The following is a 19,461-nucleotide window of genomic DNA, read 5'->3' as shown; positions in this document are numbered from 1 at the left end:
TATTTGATTAGAGTTAAGAAACAATAGAGGTGCCATTACACTACTGGGTGTATTCTATAGGCCACCAACTAGTAGGAAGGATATAGAGGAGCAAATTTGCAGGGAAATTACAGTGGGGTGCAAAAGTAGTAATAAAGGGGGACTTCAACTATCCTAATATAGACTGGGATAGTGATAATATAAGGGTAAAGAGGGGAAGGAATTTTTGAAGTGTGTTCAGAAGAACTTTCTTGCCCAATACATTTCCAGCCCAATGTGGAAGGAGGCATTGCTGGACTTGGTTCTGGGGAATGAGGCCGACCAAGTGGAGCAAGTGTCAGTGGGGGAACATTTAGGGAACAGCGATCATAGTATCATAAGGTTTAGAATAGCTATGAAAAAGGACATGGACCATTCTAAAGTAAAAATACTTAATTGGAGGAGGGCCAATTTCAGTGGGATGAGAACAGATCTGGCATGGGTACATTGGAATCAAAGATTGGCAGGCAAAACTGTAATTGAACAATGGGCGGCCTTTAAAGAGGAGATGGTTCGGGTACAGTCTAGGTACATTCCCAGAAAGGAAAAAGGTAGGGTAACTAAAGCCAGAGTTCCCTGGAATGACAAAACAGATAGAGAGTAAGATGAAGCAGAAAAAAGGGGCGTATGACAGATGTCAGGTTGATAACACAAGTGAGAACCAGGCTAAATATAGGAAGTTCAGAGGGGAAGTGAAAAAGGAAATAAGAGGGACAAAGAGAGAGTATGAGAATAGACTGGCGGCGAACATAAAAGGGATTCCAAAAATCTTCCATAGGTATGTAAACAGAAAACGGGTAGTAAGGGCGGGGGGGGGGGGGGCGCAATTAGGGACCAAAAAGATCTACTCATGGAGGCAGGGGGCATGGCTGAGGTACTAAATGAGTACTTTGCATCTGAATTTACCAAGGAAGAAAATGCTGCCAGAGCCTCAGTAAAGGAAGATTAGGGATGGGCAATAAATGCTGGCCTCGCCAGCGATGCCCACATCCCATGAATTAATTAAAAAAAAGTTGAGATACTGGATGGGCTAAAAATTGATAAAGAGGAGGTACTAGAAAGGCCAGCTGTACTTAAAGTAGATAAGTCACCTGGTCCGGATGGGATGCATCCTAGGTTGCTGAGGGAAGTAAGGCTGGAAATTGTGGAGGTACTGGCCATAATCTTCCAAACATCCTTAGATACAGGGGTGGTGCCAAAGGACTGGAGAATTGCAAATGTAACACCCTTGTTCAAAAAAGGGTGTAAGGATAAACCCAGCAACTATCGGCCAGTCAGTTTAACCTCGGTGGTGGGGAAACTTTTAGAAATGATAACCCGGGATAGAATTAGCAGTCACTTGGACAACTGTGGATCAATTAGGGAATGCCAGCATGGATTTGTTAAAGGCAAATCGTGTTTAACTAACTTGATAGAGTTTTTGATGAGGTAACAGAGAGGGTAGATGAGGGCAGTGCAGTTGATGTGGTGTGTGTGGACTTTCAAAAGGTGTTTGATAAATAGGCTTGTCATCAAGATTGAAGCCCATGGAATGAAAGGGGCAGTAGCAGCATGGATACAGAATTGGCTAAGAAACAGGAAACAGAAAGTAATGGTGAATGGTTGTTTTTCAGACTGGAGGAGGTGTACTTGGACCACTGCTTTTCTTGATATATATTAATGACTTGGACTTGGGTGTACAGGGCACAATTTCCAAATTTACAGATGACATAAAACTTGGAAGGGTAGTGAACAGTGAGGAGGATAGTGATAGACTTCAAGAGGATATAAACAGGCTGGTGGCATGGGCGGACACGTGGCAGATAAAATTTAACGCAGAAAAATGCAAGGTGATACGCTTCAGTAGGAAGAATAAGGAGGCAATATAAACTAGAGGGCACAATTCTGAAAGGGGTACAGGAACAGAGATCTAGGGGTATATGTACACAAATCGCTGAAGGTGGCAGGGCAGGTTGAGAAAGCAGTTAAAAAAGCATACGGGATCCTGGGCTCTATAAATAGAAACATAGAGTCACAAAAGCAAGAAAGTCAAGATGAACCTTTATGAAACACTGGTTCGGCCACAGCTGGAGTATTGTGTCCAGTTCTGGGCACTGCACTTTAGGAACGATGTGAAGGCCTTAGAGAGGGTGCAGAAGAGATTTAATAGAATGATTCCAGGGATGAGGAACTTTAGTTACGTGGATAGACTGGAGAAGCTGGGGTTGTTCTCCTTGGAACAGAGACCTCCAACCAACAATATACACTAGATACATCGACGACATTTTCTTTCTATGGACCCACGGTGAGGAATCACTAAAGAGACTACACGATAACATCAACAAGTTCCATCCCACCATCAAGCTCACCATGGACTACTCCTCAGAATCAGTTTCTTTCTTGGACACACGAATCTCCATCAAAGACGGGCACCTCAGCACCTCACTCTACCGCAAGCCCACGGACAACCTAACGATGCTCCACTTTTCCAGCTTCCACCCTAACCACGTCAAAGAGGCCATCCCCTATGGACAGGCCCTGCGAATACACAGGGTCTGCTCAGACGAGGAGGAACGTGATGGACACCTACAGACGCTGAAAGACGCCCTAGTAAGAACAGGATATGATGCTCGACTCATCGATCGACAGTTCCGACGGGCCACAGCGAAAAATCGCATAGACCTCCTCCGGAGACTAACACGGGACGCAACCAACAGAGTACCCTTTGTCGTCCAGTACTTCCCCGGAGTGGAGAAACTACGCCATGTTCTCCGCAGCCTTCAACATGTCATCAATGATGACGAACACCTCGCTATGGCCATCCCCACACCTCCACTACTCGCCTTTAAACAGCCACCCAACCTCAAACAAACCATCGTTCGCAGCAAATTACCCAGCTTTCAGGAGAACAGCGTCCACGACATCACACAACCCTGCCACGGTAACCTCTGCAAGACATGCCAGATCATCGACACAGATACCACCATCACACGAGAGGACACTACCCACCAGGTGCACGGTTCATACTCCTGTGACTCAGCCAACGTTGTCTACCTCATACGTTGCAGGAAAGGATGCCCCAGAGCATGGTACATTGGCGAGACCATGCAGACGTTGCGACAATGGATGAACGGACACCGCGCAACAATCGCCAAACAGGAGGGTTCTCTCCCTGTCGGGGAACACTTCAGCAGTCATGGACATTCAGCCGCCGACCTTCGGGTAAGCATACTCCAAGGCGGCCTTCGAGACACACGACAACGCAAAATCATCGAGCAGAAATTGATAGCCAAGTTCCGCACCCATGAGGACGGCCTCAACCGGGATCTTGGGTTCATGTCACACTACACGTAACCCCACCAGCGAACAAATGTTATCTGTTTTTAATATAACGGGTCATTGACTGTCTTCCTTCTCTCTCTCTCTTTTTTTTGGGGGTTTGTATATTCGGTGGCCTTTTAGGTGACACCTTTCTGTCTGCTCACTGTGATTGCCTTGGCAACGGGCAGTAATCACCAGTTCTGTGATTTTCAAATGCGAAGGATTCGAAAATTTCATTTCCACACCGTTCACCTGACGAAGGAGGAAGTCTCCGAAAGCTTGTGGAATTTAAAATAAATTTGTTGGACTATAACTTGGTGTTGTAAAATTGTTTACAATTGGAACAGAGAAGGTTGAGAGTAGATTTGATAGAGGTATTCAAAATCATGAAGGGTCTAGTCAGAGTCGATAGAGAGAAACTGTTCCCTTTGGCAGAAGGGTCAAGGACCAGAGGACATAGATTTAAGGTGATTGGCAAAAGAACCAAAGGTGACATGAGGAAAGCTTTTTTACACATCGAGTAGTTAGGATCTGGAATGCACTGCCAGAGTGGGTGGTGGAGGCAGATTCAATCATGGCCTTCAAAAGGGAATTGGATAAGTACTTGAAAGGAAAAAATTTGCAGGTCTATGGGGATAGGGCAGGGGACTGGGACTAGCTGGATTGCTCTTGCATAGAGCTGGCACGAACTCAATGGGCCGAATGGCCTCCTTCCATGCTATAACCTTTCTATGATTCTAAAAACAGGTTATCACATCCATGACTAAACCACTAAACAACATCTGCATAAATTTGAATTCATGTGTTTGACCTCATCTGAAGCTAGGAAACCAATAACAAACTTCACAATATTTGTAACAGTATAGGCTGAGGCAAAGTAGGTGTCTTTTAAACTCTCATATACTGTTTCTGATTTAAAGGTACCTCCTAGACCAAAACAAGACAGAACTGCTTTGTATTTGTCACACACACTATATGCAAGACTTTAATATAATACTAGTCGATCTGCCATGGGGTTGCAGACAGGGAGTGAACATTAAGCAGTCTTCAGGTGAGGGGGGGGGGGTTAGAGGACAGAGAATAATTGGACTAGGATGTACCAATGTAGTTCAATTCACATTTTAAAGTCATACATTCTGTTTTTATTTTTATTTAACAATAATAATTACTTTGACAAAAAACTTATGGCACTTTGGGAACCATAGAAGTAGAGTTGGCTGCAACATAGGAGTTTCTCTGCAATACAGGTTATGGAGCTGAAAGATGCAAAACTGAGGCGCTACAATGCCACTACTGGCAGAAGGGTGTAATTATAGCATGACAAATTTACACGGGCAGTTTCCATTATAAATGTGGATATAGGAGTTTATAATGAGAAAGCAACACAAGAAGTGCATGCAGACATAAGATTTAATATATTACCAGTCGATCTTCCATGGTGTTGCACACAAGGAGTTTAGACGAAGTGTGGTCTTCAGACAAAGCAAGGTTAGAGGATAGGTGATAATTTGACCAGGATGCAGACAAAATTCAGTGCCCATTTTAAAAGTATACATTTGGTCCTTATTTTTATATTTCCATTATAAACTGTAATTACACCATCCCCCAAAGTGGTCGTGCTGCAGCACCATTGCAAGTGGGTTGAGCTAGTAGACTTGGCAGTCCTGAGTATTGGGGTGGGGAACGGGAAAAGCTCAAAAATCAGGTAAAGGAGAGTTGGCAAAATCAGGTTAAAAACAATGGCAGGCCTGAGAGACACAACAGCACTACCTAATGTTGGGAAAGTCTTATATTGAAAAAAATAGAAGATGCCAATTGTTAATGTACAAATGTTGAAATATTGATATATGAAGCGCGACTGAAAAATCATGTCGTAGGAAGTAATATTAATATGTACAGCAAGTAAACACTATATGCAAGGATTTAATGTACAATAGAAAGATAACTATATAAATGGATTAATTACAGCAAAGTTTCTGATGCAGCACAAAGTAGTAGATTACCCACAGAAAGTATGTTCTTTTACATTGTTTAAGAAGTTAAATTCCCTGTTAAAAAAAAGTTGCCACTCTAATTGTCAGCCCATGACCCTTGCTGGAAAGTGTACATGTGCACTTGAGGTGAGGACAGAACAAGGCTTATCGTGCTGCCCCGGAATTGAATAGTATGCCAACAATTATTGTCCATGAAGAACGGCGACTTGGGCAAGATACCGGCAGGTGCTTGGTGCCTGTATAACTGTGCCAAAGCATATGTCAGCATTTTCAAGAGGGGAAATAAAAATGGAAAAAAAGCAATTAGTATCAAAATTTTAGGCTAATGTAGATGGCTGTACTTTTGAAATTTGTTTTTTTTTAACCCTTTTTAATCCCATGCAGCCAGGAAGACTGAATGGTTCTGCCTCTACAGATTTCATCGATGCTGTTCTTGGTCCAGCAATAGAATGTGATGTGGCAGTGCAGGTAGACAATATCTCTTAGATTTCTTTCCAATTTTACTTCTTGCCTTTTGTCTCAATGTTTCACCTCAACTTAGCACTGTGCATAATAACTAAAATTGGTGCGGGGGGGGAGGGGGATGCACTAAGGTGCTTCGACCTGGTGACAGTGTCAGAAAATCCCAGTCTCCAGACTCAGAGTTGATCTTAATTGTACGTATTTGAAACATTGTGTGGCATATAGCTTTCTAAAGAGTTGTTGAAAAATTCTAAAATTGTACCCTGTAAAACAGTTCACCCACTATCTTAATCCCTCAGTCTCACGCATTAATTTGGCATTCTATTCTGGTTGGCATCTAAACAGGTTTTTTTCAGACACTGAACTTACTGGTTAAAAAAAAAGCTTGCTTTAAATGAAATTTGGCTCATCTGGTGCTAAATTCTAAATTGCAATCCTGAAGTAAAATTTCTGTTGTTTATTCTTACTATTTCTTTGAAAAATGTGCTTCAATTTATTCCTTTAAGGGATACTACCAATGACTTACAAGCAAATTGTACAAATCCAAATGTAGTTCTGATTTAAGAACAATATTTCTTGCCATATCGGGTTCAATTTTAGTAAAAATTGAAACCATAAAATACCTTCAGACAACTTCACCTTGATTTATTCATTGTCAGAATGTCACAAAAGGTAGATTTTTGTTGAGAAAGTAATGGCACTGAAGGTAAAAATCTGTAAATATTAACATACCACTAATCATCACAAGTTCAACCATTGTGAAAGGAATGATGAATTGGGAAGCAGGCAGGAGGGCAGGGAGAATCAAATTATCTTAAATATGTATGTAAAATAAATACACAGAAAATTTCCAGTTTGGTCTGCAGCCAGATTGTGACGTCTGCATAAATCAATGTTTGCTGCTCACCTTGTGTTTTAATTCAGCACAGATTTCCTGCTGCTTCAATCTGTCATTTGCCAGCATCACGTCAGCCTCATGAGCCATACAGGCTTCAGCAAATATCATCACTGTCTTCATCAGCAAGTCTTTCTTGTCGCGGGTCCAGCTCTGAATCAGAACCCTCCAGTGCTCTCTCTTAAATTGAAATCCATCCCATAATCTCCAGTGATCAATCTGGAACAAAGATTTCATTACTTTCTCAACAAAAATCTACCTTTGTGACAATTTTTTCTTATGTATTGGTGTTGTTCTAAACTCTGTGCTACAAAAATCTTAAAAGGAATACATAAGATATCAAATTACATTGGACATTTCTTTTGCTCATCAACTTGAAGGATGGAACACTTAATCGCTTTTTTCACCTGATGTCAGCTATTCCCAGCTCAAGACAGATGTGTTCCAATAATGCACATTAATCCCAGTTTCAGAAGAGCAATCTGTTACTGCACCAGCGTGGAATTTTCATTTCCCATACTAGTCATGTTAATTAATATCAAATTAGGAACATTTTTGTGCTTCAACTCAGGTTCATTAGGCTCACACTATCCAAACTCATTGGAGCTGATGACCGTCCATTCTCAAATTTCCCAATCGAGTCGGCGATGGATAGTGGAAGCTCCCAGCCAAAGCTGGTGGAGTTTTATTAGCATATTCAAAAGTGGGTGGAGTTAGGGGAGTCCTCATGAGATTTCCCAGTTTGCAGAACACTAAGTCGAATCCATATTCTGGAAACCAGGGCTTATAGGGATAGACAACTGAGGTAGAAATTCATTTAAAGGACAAGTGTTTTTGGGCCATTTCTGGGTCATTTTTGTTAATTTTTTTGCTATCTTTTTCATGCTGGCGCTTAAGTTGTCATAAGCCTCTTTGCCAGACGTTCTTAATCATTTTTTTGTCCCCAACATTGCAGACATCAGTGGATTTTGGATTTCCCAGTGGGAATCCTCCAAGCTGATGTGTTCAGAAGAAGATGAGGACCTACAGTGGGATGCCAGACAAATCAGAATGCCCACGAGGTGTTTCATGCCGCCACTGGCATGGCACAAATGCAGACAGAAATATATTACTTCACTATGGCCAACAAAGTGCTGGCGGAGGCTCTTTTCCCCAACAAAAGCTGATGGCATCACTCAGACAGGTGAATGCCTGACTTGTGGTCACCACTCCAACTTTATACTGCCCTTACCCAGCATTTTCCCATGCAAATGCAACAAGTGCAACACTTATCCAAACACCTTTCTCCACACCTTTGTCCAGGACCCCAAACACCCCTGCATTTGTTGTTCATGGAGCAGGGGGGTGGGGTGGGATTTCAACTCCCTTTGCCCTATGTAAAGCAGAGTTAAAATGCAGGTGGTAGACTTATCACCCTATTCCCACTCTGCCTTTATTTTTCCCCTTCCACTGGGTGGCCGTGGCACCCACCTGAATCGGGTGGGAACCTCATTAAACTATGCAAATCGAGGTCCTATGATGTAAATAGGACCCCAATACCATTTTAACAGCCTCTGGCGGAGCATGGGCCACTGACATTCCACTCAGTAAAACCTGGCAGTACAGAAGAAGCCAAAGGGGTAAGTATTAAAATTATTTTTGTGGGGCCAGGAAGAGCAGCCATACTCCTCTGGGCTCCACAAGAATAATATGGGCTGCTGCCATGCTGCACCATGCCGGGCTCTCCCTGCTGCAATCCCATCCCATCCCCGGACCTATGTTTTCTCCTTCCGGGCTGGCTTCCATCCTACCTAATATTGTGCCAGCCCAGAGCACTGGGACCCCAGTTTAAGATGTGCAGCTTGCCGCAAATATTTTAATCAGGTCCAGCTCTTGAAATGGGCCAGGCCTCCCACTGGCATTATCGGATGACCACACGCTTCACCAATCGGCCAAGTGCTATTTAAAAAAGGTGTCAGCCTTGGCTCAACGGGAGCACTCTAGCTTGAGTCAGAAAGTTATGGGTTCAAGACCCACTCCAGAGACTTGAGCACATTTAAGTGCAGTACTAAGGAAGTGCTGTCTTGTTGGAGGTGCCCTCTTTCACGAGAGAGATTAAAATGAGGCCCTGTCTGCCTTCTCAGGTGGATGTAAAGGATCCCGTGGCACTATTTGAAGAAGAGCAGGGGCGGTCTCTTGGTGTCCTGGCCAACATTTATCATTCAACGAAGACCTAAAACACATGATCTGGTCATTTATTTCATTGCTGTTTGTGGGACCTTGCTGTGTGCAAATTGGCTGCTGCATTTCCCTACATTACAACAAGGACTAAACTTCAAAAGTATGTAATTGGCTGTGAAGCGCTTTGGGACATCCTGAAGTTGTGAAAGGTGCTATGTAAATCCAAGTTCTTTCTTTCTTTCTTGGTGTGGTCTCCTCTACATTGGGACACCTAATGCAAATTGGGAACCATTTTGATGAACAATTCCATGTGATCCTGAACTTCCTGTGGCTGTCAACTTTACCTCCCACCCCCACCCCCTCCCCCTCCCATTCTCACTCCGTCTTTGACTTTGTACACTGTTCTGGCCAAGCTTAACATAATTGTTATGTGATGTTAAAACATCTCCCTGGATAGATGTTTTAGTTGGTATGTGATTGTCTTTGCCACTACCTGTGCTGCAGCCACAGGGCATGCATCACATATGTGCAGTAGGAAGTGTAAGGCAAACGTGTCGTGAGCATGAAGGGTGTTTGAGGGTTTGTCATGGTGTTTACCTATATTTAATTTCTGATCAACTCACATAACATATTATATTGTCACCACTACTGCCACGTCTTTGCGAATCTTGTCTGGTTTGTGCAATAATGCCCTTTCCTGAGGATCACTATGAAGACCCACAATTGATGCCACCCATTGTGTCACTGCAGAGTGGGTGTAGGTGTATTTGCAGGGCTCTTTTGTGCAGATGACTGAGAGACGTCGGCGATGTCCCCGGTGGCACCCTGGAAGGATGCGGAGGAGAAGTTGTTGAGGGCAGTGGTGACGTTGATAGCGACAGGTAAGAAGATGGAGCTCGGGCCAGCCGGGAGCAGTTCGGCATGAAGGAGGCTGCAGATGTCTATGACTACATGTCGAGTGACTCTGAGCCTCCGTGTGCACTGCTGCTCAGAGAGGTCCAGGAAGCTGAGCCTCGGTCTGTGGACCCTGTGGCGAGGGTAGTGCCCTCTGACGCATCTCTCTCTGCGGTTGCCGTCGCTTCTGCTGTGCAGGTGGATGTGTCACAGTATTGTGTTGTGGAGCTCCACGTGTCAGAGGTGGACGGCGTGGCTGACGAGGCTGGTGATGCTGTTCGTCCTCCGAGGAGGTCATGACTGCAGCAATGGCGGCCCCCATCCAGAAGGTGTACATTTGAGGGGGTCCGCAAGGTAGGTAAATGTGTCTGGATACGGGGTAAGTGTGCAAGTTGGTGAATTTTATTGTTAGGAGGGTGATGGAGGCCAAACTTTGTCCCAACTGACAGAGTGGCCTCCTGCAATGAGTGAGGGTCTCCCCCCCACCTGTCAAATGGACCTTTGCAGCTGCCACAGACTGATGGCTGCAACACGTCCATTTGAACTGGGAGTATTTCCCCCAGTACGGGAAGTAGTCTCAGTTCATTTCAAAATCCCATCCCTCCTAAAATATCAGGTCAATCAGGTCTGTAAACAACCTGAAGTACCTGTTTAAGTACTTTAAGTGGCACCCCGCCGGCTTTAATTGCCGGCGGGAGTCCCACATGCGGGGACTGCGTGCGCATGTCAGCGCGTCACTGGGGAACCCGGAAGTGGGCGGGTGGGAGCCGGGCTCCAGACCCGCCCTGGGAATCCCGGATTTTCGCAGCCCCCCCGCCACGAATGCACCCGATTGCGGGTGCGAAAATCGAGCCCAAAAGTATTTGTTTAATTTCTCTGCCATTTCCTTATTGCCCCTTATAAATTCTATCATCTCTGTCTGAAGGGATCCACATTTGCCTTCACCAGTCTTTTCCTTTTTACATTCCGTTTTTAATGTTTCTCGCTCGTTTACTCTCATATTCTATTTTCCCTTTCATAATCAATTTCTTGGTCCTCCTTTGCTGAATTCTAAAATGCTCCCACTCCTCAGGCTTACTGCTTTTTCTGGCAACTTTATATGCCTCTTTCTTTGATTTAATACTATCTTTAATTTCTTTTGTTAGCCACGGTTGGACCACATTTCCTGTTGGGTTTTTTTGTTTTAAAAGGAATATATATTTGTTGCAAATTATGTATTAATTCTTTAAATGCTAGCCATTGCCTGTCTACAGTCATACCTTTTAATGTAGTTCCCCAATCAACCACAGCCAACTTGCACCTCATACCTGCGTAGTTTCCTTTGTTTAGATTTAGGACCCTAGTTTCGGATTTAACTACATCACTTTCAAACTTAATGAAGAATTCTATCATATTATGGTCACTCTTCCCTAAGGGCTCCTTTACAACAAGATTATTAATTAACCCTTTCTCATTGCACAATACTAGATCTAAAATAGCCTGTTCCCTAGTTGGTTCCTCAACATACTGATCTAGAAAACCATCTTGTATACATTCCAGGAATTCGTCCTCCACAGTATTCGTGCTAATTTGGTTTGCCCAATCTATATGTAGATTAAAGTCCCCCATGATTACTGTATTATCCTTGTTACGTGCACTTCTAATTTCCTGCTTTTACCGTGGCCCTACATTACCACTACAATTTGATGACCTATGAACAACTCCCACCAATGTTTTCTGTCCATTACTGGTTCTTAGCTCCACCCAAAATTATTCTACATCTTGATCTTCTGAGCCAAGATTCTCTCTCACTGGTCTCATCTTTTATTAACAGCGCTACCCCACCTCCTTTTCCTTTTTGCCTGTCCTTCCTAAATGTTGAATATCCTTGAAAATTCAGTTCCCAGCCATGGTCACCCTGCAGCCAAGTCTCTGTAATGGCAATTAGATCATACCCATTTACTTCTATTTGTGCCGTCAATTCACCTACCTTGTTGTGAATGCTCCACGCATTCAGGTAAAGTGCCTTTAATTTTGCCTTTTTAACATTTTTTCCCATTTTGACCTTATTTGCTGCTGGCCTTTGTTTCCGCTGCCTTCCAATTTCAGTTATTACTTTTCTGCCTTCCACTTCCAGCTTTGTTACTTTCCCTCCTGAATCTCCTCTCAGGTTCCCATTCCCCTACCAAGTTAGTTTAAACCCACCCCAACAGCACTATCAAACCTCCCTGCAAGGATTTTGGTCCTGGCCCTGTTGAGGTGCAACCCATCTGGCTTGCACAGGTCCCACCACCCCAGAACCGGTCCCAATACCCCAGGAATCTAAAAGCCCTCTCTCCTGCACCACCTCTCCAGCCACGCATTCATCTGCTCTATCCTCCTATTTCTATACTCATTAGCGCGTGGCACTGGGAGTAATCCGGAGATTACTACCCTTGAGATCCGGCTTGTTAATCTCTTTCCTAACTCCTTAAACTCTGTCTGCAGGACCTCATCCCTCTTTCTACCTATGTCGTTGGTACCAATATGGTACATGACCTCTGGCTGTTCACCCTCCCCCCTGCAGCCGCTCAGTGACATCCATGACCCTGGCACCAGGGAGGCAATATACCATCCTGAAATCACGTCTGCGGCTGCAGAAGCACTTGTCTGCTTCCCTAACTATGGAATCCCCTATCACTATTACTCTCCTGGCCTTTTGCCTCCCCGCCCCCGTACAGCCGAGCCATCCGTGGTGCTGTGGACTTGGCACTGGCTGCACTCCCCGGAGGGACCCTCTCCCCCACCAGTATTATACTGGTTAGAGAGCAAGATGCACTCAGGGGACTCCCGAGTGCCCTTTCATAAACATGTAAATAGTGAAAGGGTAGTCAAAGGAAGGGTGGGGCCAATTAGGGACAAAAAAGATCTTCTTGTGGAGGCAGAGGGTATGGCTGAGGTACTAAATGAATACTTTGCATCGGTCTTCACTGGAGAAGAGGATGCTGCCATTGTAGCAGTAAAGGAGGAGGTAGTAGCAATATTGGATAGGATAAAAATAGATAAAGAGGAGGTACTTAAAATGTTGGCAATACTCAAAGTAGAAAAGTCACCCGGTCCAGATGGGATACATCCTAGGTTACTGAGGGAAGTATGGGTAGAAATTGCAGAGGCTCTGGCCACAATCTTCCAATCTTCCTTAGATATGGGAGCAGTGCCAAAGGACTGGAAGATTGCAAATGTTACACCCCTATTCAAAAAAGGGAAAAGGGATAAACCTGGCAATTACAAGCCAGTCAGCTAATGTCAGTGGTGGGCAACTTTTAGAGACAATAACCAGGTCAAAATTAACTGACACTTGGAAAGGTATGGGCTAATAAATGAAAGTCAGAACGTATTTGTTAAATGAAAATCATGTTTGACTAACTTGATTGTGTTCTTTGATGAAATAACGGAGAGGGTTGATGAGAGTAGGTCGATTGATGTTGTGCATATTGATTCCAAAAGGCATTTGATAAAGTACCACATTATAGACTTGTAAGCAAAATTAAAACCCATGGCATTAAAGGGACAGTATCAGCGTGGATACAAAATTGGCTAAGGGACAGAAAGCAGAGAGTAGTGGTGAACAGTTGTTTTTCTGCCTGGAGGGAAGTATACAGTGGTGTTCCCCAGGGATCAGTATTAGGACCATTGCTCTTTGTGAGATATATTAATGACCTGGGCTTGGTTATACAGGGTATAATTTCAAAATTTGCAGATGACACAAAATTCGGAAATGTAGTTACCAATGTGGAGGATAGTAACAGACTTCAGTAGGACTTAGACAGACTGGTGAAACGGGCAGATGCGTGGCAGATGAAATTTAACATAGATAAGGTGTGAAGTGATACATTTTGGTAGGAAGAATGAGGATAGGCAATATAAACTAAATGATACAATTTTAAAGGGAGTCCAGGAACAGGGAGACCCAGGGATGTATATGCACAAATCTTTGAACATGGCAGGACAAGTTAAGAAGGCTGTTAAAAAAGCATATGGGATCCTGGGCTTTATTAATAGAGGCAAAAGCAAGGAAGTTTAACCTTTACAAAATACTGTTTAAGCCTCAGCTGGAGTATTGAGTTCAATTCTGGGCACCACACTTCAGGAAGGATGTCAACGCCTTAGGGAGGGTGCAGAAGAGATTTACTAGAATGGTACCAGGGATGAGGGACTTCAGTTATGTGGAGAGTGTGGAGAAGCTGGGGTTGTTCTCTTTAGAGCAGAGAAGGTTAAGAGGAGATTTGATAGAGATGTTCAAATTCATGAACGGTTTTGGTAGAGTAAATAAGGAGAAACTGTTTCCCTAGGCAGAAGGGTCGGGAGCCAGAGGACACAGATTTAAGGTGACTGGCAAAAGAGCCAGAGGCGACATGAGGAAACCTTTTTTTTTACGCAGAGAGTTGTAATGATCTGGAATGCACTGCCTGAAAGGGTGATGGAAGCAGATTCATTAATAACTTTCAAATGGGAATTGGATAAATACTTGAAGGGAAAAAATTCACTGGACTATGGGGAAAGTGCAGGGAAGTGGGACTAATTGGATAGCTCTTTCAAAGAGCCGGCATGAATGGCCTTCTGTGCTGTAACATATTATGATACTATGAATTTAGCTGGCGTGTTTCCCTGGAAAACCCAGCCCTCAGCCGTTAAATTCAAATGACAACCAAAATCTGAGGAACACAGCCTCATTAACAATTATAATCACGGACCCACCTCTCCAGAGCGGGTTACTTGGACGCCCCCAAACCCACCGCGGTTAAACCGGAAGTAGATGTGTTTGTGGCGGGTTGGGGTCGGGTTTCAATATTTACCGATTTAACCCCCGACCCTTTCCCACCCGTCATGGAGGCCTTAAAATTCCTCAATATTTCATTGAGCAAGTGGTCAAGCTATGGAACAGGCTCCGAGGAAAACGGTGGAAGCAGTTAGTATTGATTAATTCAAATGCAAATTAGATAGGTTTCTTTCAGAAAATAACATTTTGGGATACAATGTATGAGTAATTTGAGACACGACATTTGGAGAGTGTAGCATGCTTGGGAGGAACAGATGACTTTGGACCTATGGCTCCCAAAGCTGTCCATCATTGGAGTGTGTGTCATGTCATGTCTGGATCTGACATTAACTAATTGATAGAGTCTGATTGCTATGATTAGTCAACAACTCCATTATCGTTGTATCATGCAACTAGAAGGCAAACTAAATGAACCATGGTCTTTTTTGTCTAGCAATTCCTATGTTCCTATGCTCACTGGATAGCACTCAGGAGCAGGAACGCCAGTCATTTTTCTCCTTTGTAAGCTGGGAAACTGAGACCAATTGTGGTATTCACATTGCTGCACCAGCTCAGAGCGTTCAACTCAGTATTGTCAAGCAACCTTCTTGGGCTGTACAGCTCAGATATTCACAAGAACACAAAATAGATGAAGAAGGCCTGTCTCAGATCATCCACTCTGAAAGAACTTATTGTCCCCATCGGACCAATTACTAATTTTAAAAAGGAGTCCAGGGTTTTTATCTCCGCTATTCCACATTTTGATCACTCTGTGAGGAAAGTGCCTCCTGGTATCTGTTCTAAATTTTACTTTTGCTAATTTGAACCTGTGCCTCCTTATCCTGCCCTCACAGAGTAGTGTTTCGGTTTATCTTTGGCATACCATCTTATATACCTCTTTGTGAATGTCAGGTCAGGTGTTACAGCCTGCTACTGTAAGGACAGCAGACACACCTATGACTGGTCAAGGCCGAGTTAAATAACCTGACCATCTCCAGAAAGTGCCAATGGCTTTGGGTGGTTGAGTGCTTGGAGGAGAGCAGTGAGGTCCTTGAGGGAGAAAATGGCATCAAAAGGCACAGGAGCTAATTATTGAATTAGCCAACGGCATCCACAATCTGCAAGTCATGATGCAGCTGCAATACATAATATGTCATTGAAAGAGCAACCATGGACAATCAGAAACACACTCCAGGATTCAAGTTCATGCCTTAAAGTGGAGGACAGTCACAGGAGCTCCGATGATAGTCAGTCCATGATTAAGTTAGTTGCCTCACTTCAAGGTTGAATGGGTCAAGTTTTCCCTCATATCTCGGTCCTCTGACTCTTGGTATCAGCCTCTGCATTATCTCCAGACCTTGAATGTCTCCTTTGTATCTTGGTAATCAAAACTGGGCACAAAGCCCAAGGTGCACTCTGACCAGAGTACTGTATAGTTTTATCACGACTCTTGTTTTGGCAATACGTTCAGCAGTCTATTTGCTCTACAGTAAATGCAAATGTTAAGCACTCAGTCTACTAGTAGCTCCAGATTTCTTTTGCCTTCAGCGTTAGCTATTTCAATACCATTCATAGAGAACGTATGTTGCCCAGTTTTTATTGCCTTAAATTCCTTACATTTATCCATAGTGAATTTCATCTGCCACTGGATAGCCCAGTTACTGATTTTATCTAACTGGTTTTACAGGTCTTTGGCTGCCTCTTGAGATTCAACTGCCTTCCCAGTTAGGTATTGTTTGACCATTTGACCAGTTTTCAGGATACGTTCACTGAAATTTTCAGGGAGCCCGAACAGTTATGTGTTGCTTATCCTAACAAAGAGAAAATTATCTCTAAATAACATTTTGAAATCCCACACACACCTTCCTCTACATTCAAAATAAAGGACTGACCAGTTCCTGCTTGGATTTGTGTGGCAGCAACCTCACCAGCATATCCAAGTATAGCATGTTTCGATTTGGTGTCTCAGGAGAGTACACATCTAAAATAACTTGAAAAGTCCAATGATCTTCTTCATTCCATCCACAATTCCTGAAAAAAAAGGAGAATGTTAGTCACTGCAAAGCTAAACACAAAAAATTGCTCTAAAAGGCTTTTGAGTTCACTCGCACTTCTGGAGCCTTCCTGTGATGCGCCCTCCAAGTTGCCACCAGTGTCATTTACATACAGTCAATGGTGAGGTTTACCCCACTATTGCACTCGGATTAAGTTACACCAGGTTGTATGAGGTGCAGCAGCTGCCAGGAACTGCTAAAACTGGCAGAAGTGAGAGTCTGCAGATCACTGAATGTAGATTTCTGAAGGTAGAATACGTTTTTAGAGTGCGCAAAACATCCCAATTGTGTGGGACAGGCTGGATGGACCAATAGGTCTTTTTCCCTCTGTCATTTTTCATAAGTTCGTACATACGATGTGCTTGACTTGACCTGAACCCACCAAATTTGCATGTTCAGACGATTAGCCTTGGCCCAATGCATCGCAGCAGGTCTACCCCTTTGTAAGATCTTGTGCCTGGGAAAGGGTGCTGAAATGCAATCTCTGCTGCGGTAATGCCATTAGCATCAGGGCTTTCTGGCTGCTGGCCAAAAACTGCCACAAGAAGTCTCTGGCTCGATGTACCGAAATAAAAAAGGACTTACTTTTTTTGGGGCCCTGTTAAGAACATAAGAAATAGGAGCAGGAGTAGGCCATAAGGCCCCTTGAACCTGCTCCGCCATTCAATCAGATCATGGCTGATCTTCGGCCTCAACTCCACTTTCCTGCCCGCTCCCCAGATCCTTTGATTCCCCTACAGTTCGAAAATCTATCTATCTATCTATCTCAGCCTTGAATATACTTAATGACTCAGCATCCACAGCCCTCTGGGGTAGAGAATTCCAAAGATTCACAACCCTCTGAAGAAATTCCTCCTCATCTCAGCCTTAAATGGTCGACCCCTTATCCTGCTACTATGCCCCCTAGTTCTAGACTCTTCAGCCATGGGAAACAATCTCTCAGCATCTACCCTGTCAAGCCCTCTCAGAATCTTATATGTTTCAATGAGATCACCTCTCATTTTTCTAAACTCCAGAGAGTATAGGCTGAAATGCAATCTCTGCTGCGGTAATGCCATTAGTATCAGGGCTATCTGGCTGCTGGCCAAAAACCGCCACAAGAAGTCTCTGGCTCGATGTACCGAAATAAAAAAGGACTTACTTTTTTTGGGGCCCTGTTACGAACATATGAAATAGGAGCAGGAGTAGGCCATAAAGCCCCTCGAAGAGGTGACTAAAGTAATGGACAGGGGAATGTCAATGGATGTTATTTATATGGACTTCCAGAAGGCATTTGATAAGGTCCCACATAAGGGACTGTTAGCTAAGATAGAAGCCCATGGAATCGAGGGAAAAGTACGGACTTGGTTAGGAAGTTGGCTGAGCGAAAGGCGACAGAGAGTAGGGATAATGGGTAGGTACTCACATTGGCAGGATGTGACTAGTGGAGTCCCGCAGAGATCTGCCTTTGGGCGTCAATTATTCACAATATTTATTAACGACTTAGATGAAGGCATAGAAAGTCTCATATCTAAGTTTGCCGATGACACAGAGATTGGTGGCATTGTAAGCAGTGTAGGTGAAAACATAAAATTACAAAGCGATATTGATAGATTCGGTGAATGAGAAAAACTGTGGCAAATGGAATTCAATGTAGGCAAATGTGAGGTCATCCGCATTGGATCAAAAAAGGATAGAACAGGGTACTTTCTAAATGGTAAAAAGTTAAAAACAGTGGATGTCCAAAGGGACTTAGGGGTTCAGGTAGATAGATCATTGAAGTGTCATGAACAGGTGCTGAAAGTAATCAATAAGGCTAATGGAATGCTGGCCTTTATATCTAGAGGACTGGAGTACAAGGGGGCAGAAGTTATGCTGCAGCTATACAAAACCCTGGTTAGACCGCACCTGGAGTACTGTGAGCAGTTCTGGGCACCGCACCTTCGGAAGGACATATTGGCCTTGGAGGGAGTGCAGCGTAGGTTTACTAGAATGATACCCGGACTTCAAGGATTAAGTTACGAGGAGAGATTACACAAATTGGGGTTGTATTCTCTGGAGTTTAGAAGGTTAAGGGGAGATCTGATCGAAGTTTAAGATATTAAGGGGAACAGATAGGGTGGATAGAGAGAAATTATTTCCGCTGGTTGGGGATTCTAGGACGAGGGGGCACAGTCTAAAAATTAGAGCCAGACCTTTCAGGAGTGAGATTAGAAAACATTTCTACACACAAAGAGCGGTAGAAGTTTGGAACTCTCTTCCGCAAACGGCAATTGATACTAGCTCAATTGCTAAATTTAAATGCGAGATAGATAGCTTTTTGGCAACCAAAGGTATTAAGGGATATGGGCCAAAGGCAGGTATATGGAGTTAGATCGCAGATCAGCCATGATCTTATCAAATGGCGGAGCAGGTACGAGGGGCTGAATGGCCTATTTCTGTTCCTATGTTCCATTCTATTCAACCTCTCCTCACAGGACAACCCGCTCATCCCAGGAATCGATGTAGCGAACCTCCATTGCACCGCCTCTAAGGCAAGTATATCCTTCATAGAATAAAGAGCCGTTGCTGCTCTGCCACTGTCCAATCCTCAGATCGGAAAGGGTCTGGAAGTAGTACCGAAGGTCCACCTCTTCTGGGCACTCTTAAATGGATAGCTCACCAGCGATTCAGGGGGAAAATGAAGTAGGAGGGCCAGAAATGCCTCCTTCTGCCTTGTTTACTTGGCTGCTCTAAGCCTGTGCCTATTGCAATACATGATGTGGAGATGCCGGTGATGGACTGGGGTGGACAAATGTAAGGAATCTTACAACACCAGGTTATAGTCCAACAGTTTTATTTGAAAATCACAAGCTTTCAGAGATTATCTCCTTCGTCAGGTGAGTAGTGAATGAGAGGTTCTCAAATCGCAGATCTTATATTCGGCTG

The 19,461-nt window shown here is 43.8% G+C and overlaps 1 protein-coding gene across 2 annotated transcripts in view; it reads right to left on the bottom strand.

Moving 5' to 3' along the window:
• The window catches only part of LOC137323664 (coiled-coil domain-containing protein 148-like), a 105,467-nt gene that overhangs the window by 29,327 nt on the left and 56,679 nt on the right, over positions 1 to 19,461 (bottom strand). For both annotated transcript variants that reach the window (XM_067987425.1, XM_067987426.1), the window contains 2 exons: positions 16,393 to 16,531; positions 6,682 to 6,888 (listed from right to left, as the gene is read on the bottom strand). In XM_067987425.1, coding sequence (XP_067843526.1) covers positions 6,682 to 6,888; positions 16,393 to 16,531 — 346 coding nt within the window. The remainder of the gene's footprint in view (positions 1 to 6,681; positions 6,889 to 16,392; positions 16,532 to 19,461) is intronic.

This window comes from Heptranchias perlo, chromosome 7, assembly GCF_035084215.1.
Source record: "Heptranchias perlo isolate sHepPer1 chromosome 7, sHepPer1.hap1, whole genome shotgun sequence".
Classification (NCBI taxonomy): Eukaryota; Metazoa; Chordata; class Chondrichthyes; order Hexanchiformes; family Hexanchidae; genus Heptranchias; species Heptranchias perlo.
Note: the sequence above shows the minus strand (reverse complement) of the source record. Positions and strands in the feature narration are given on the sequence as shown.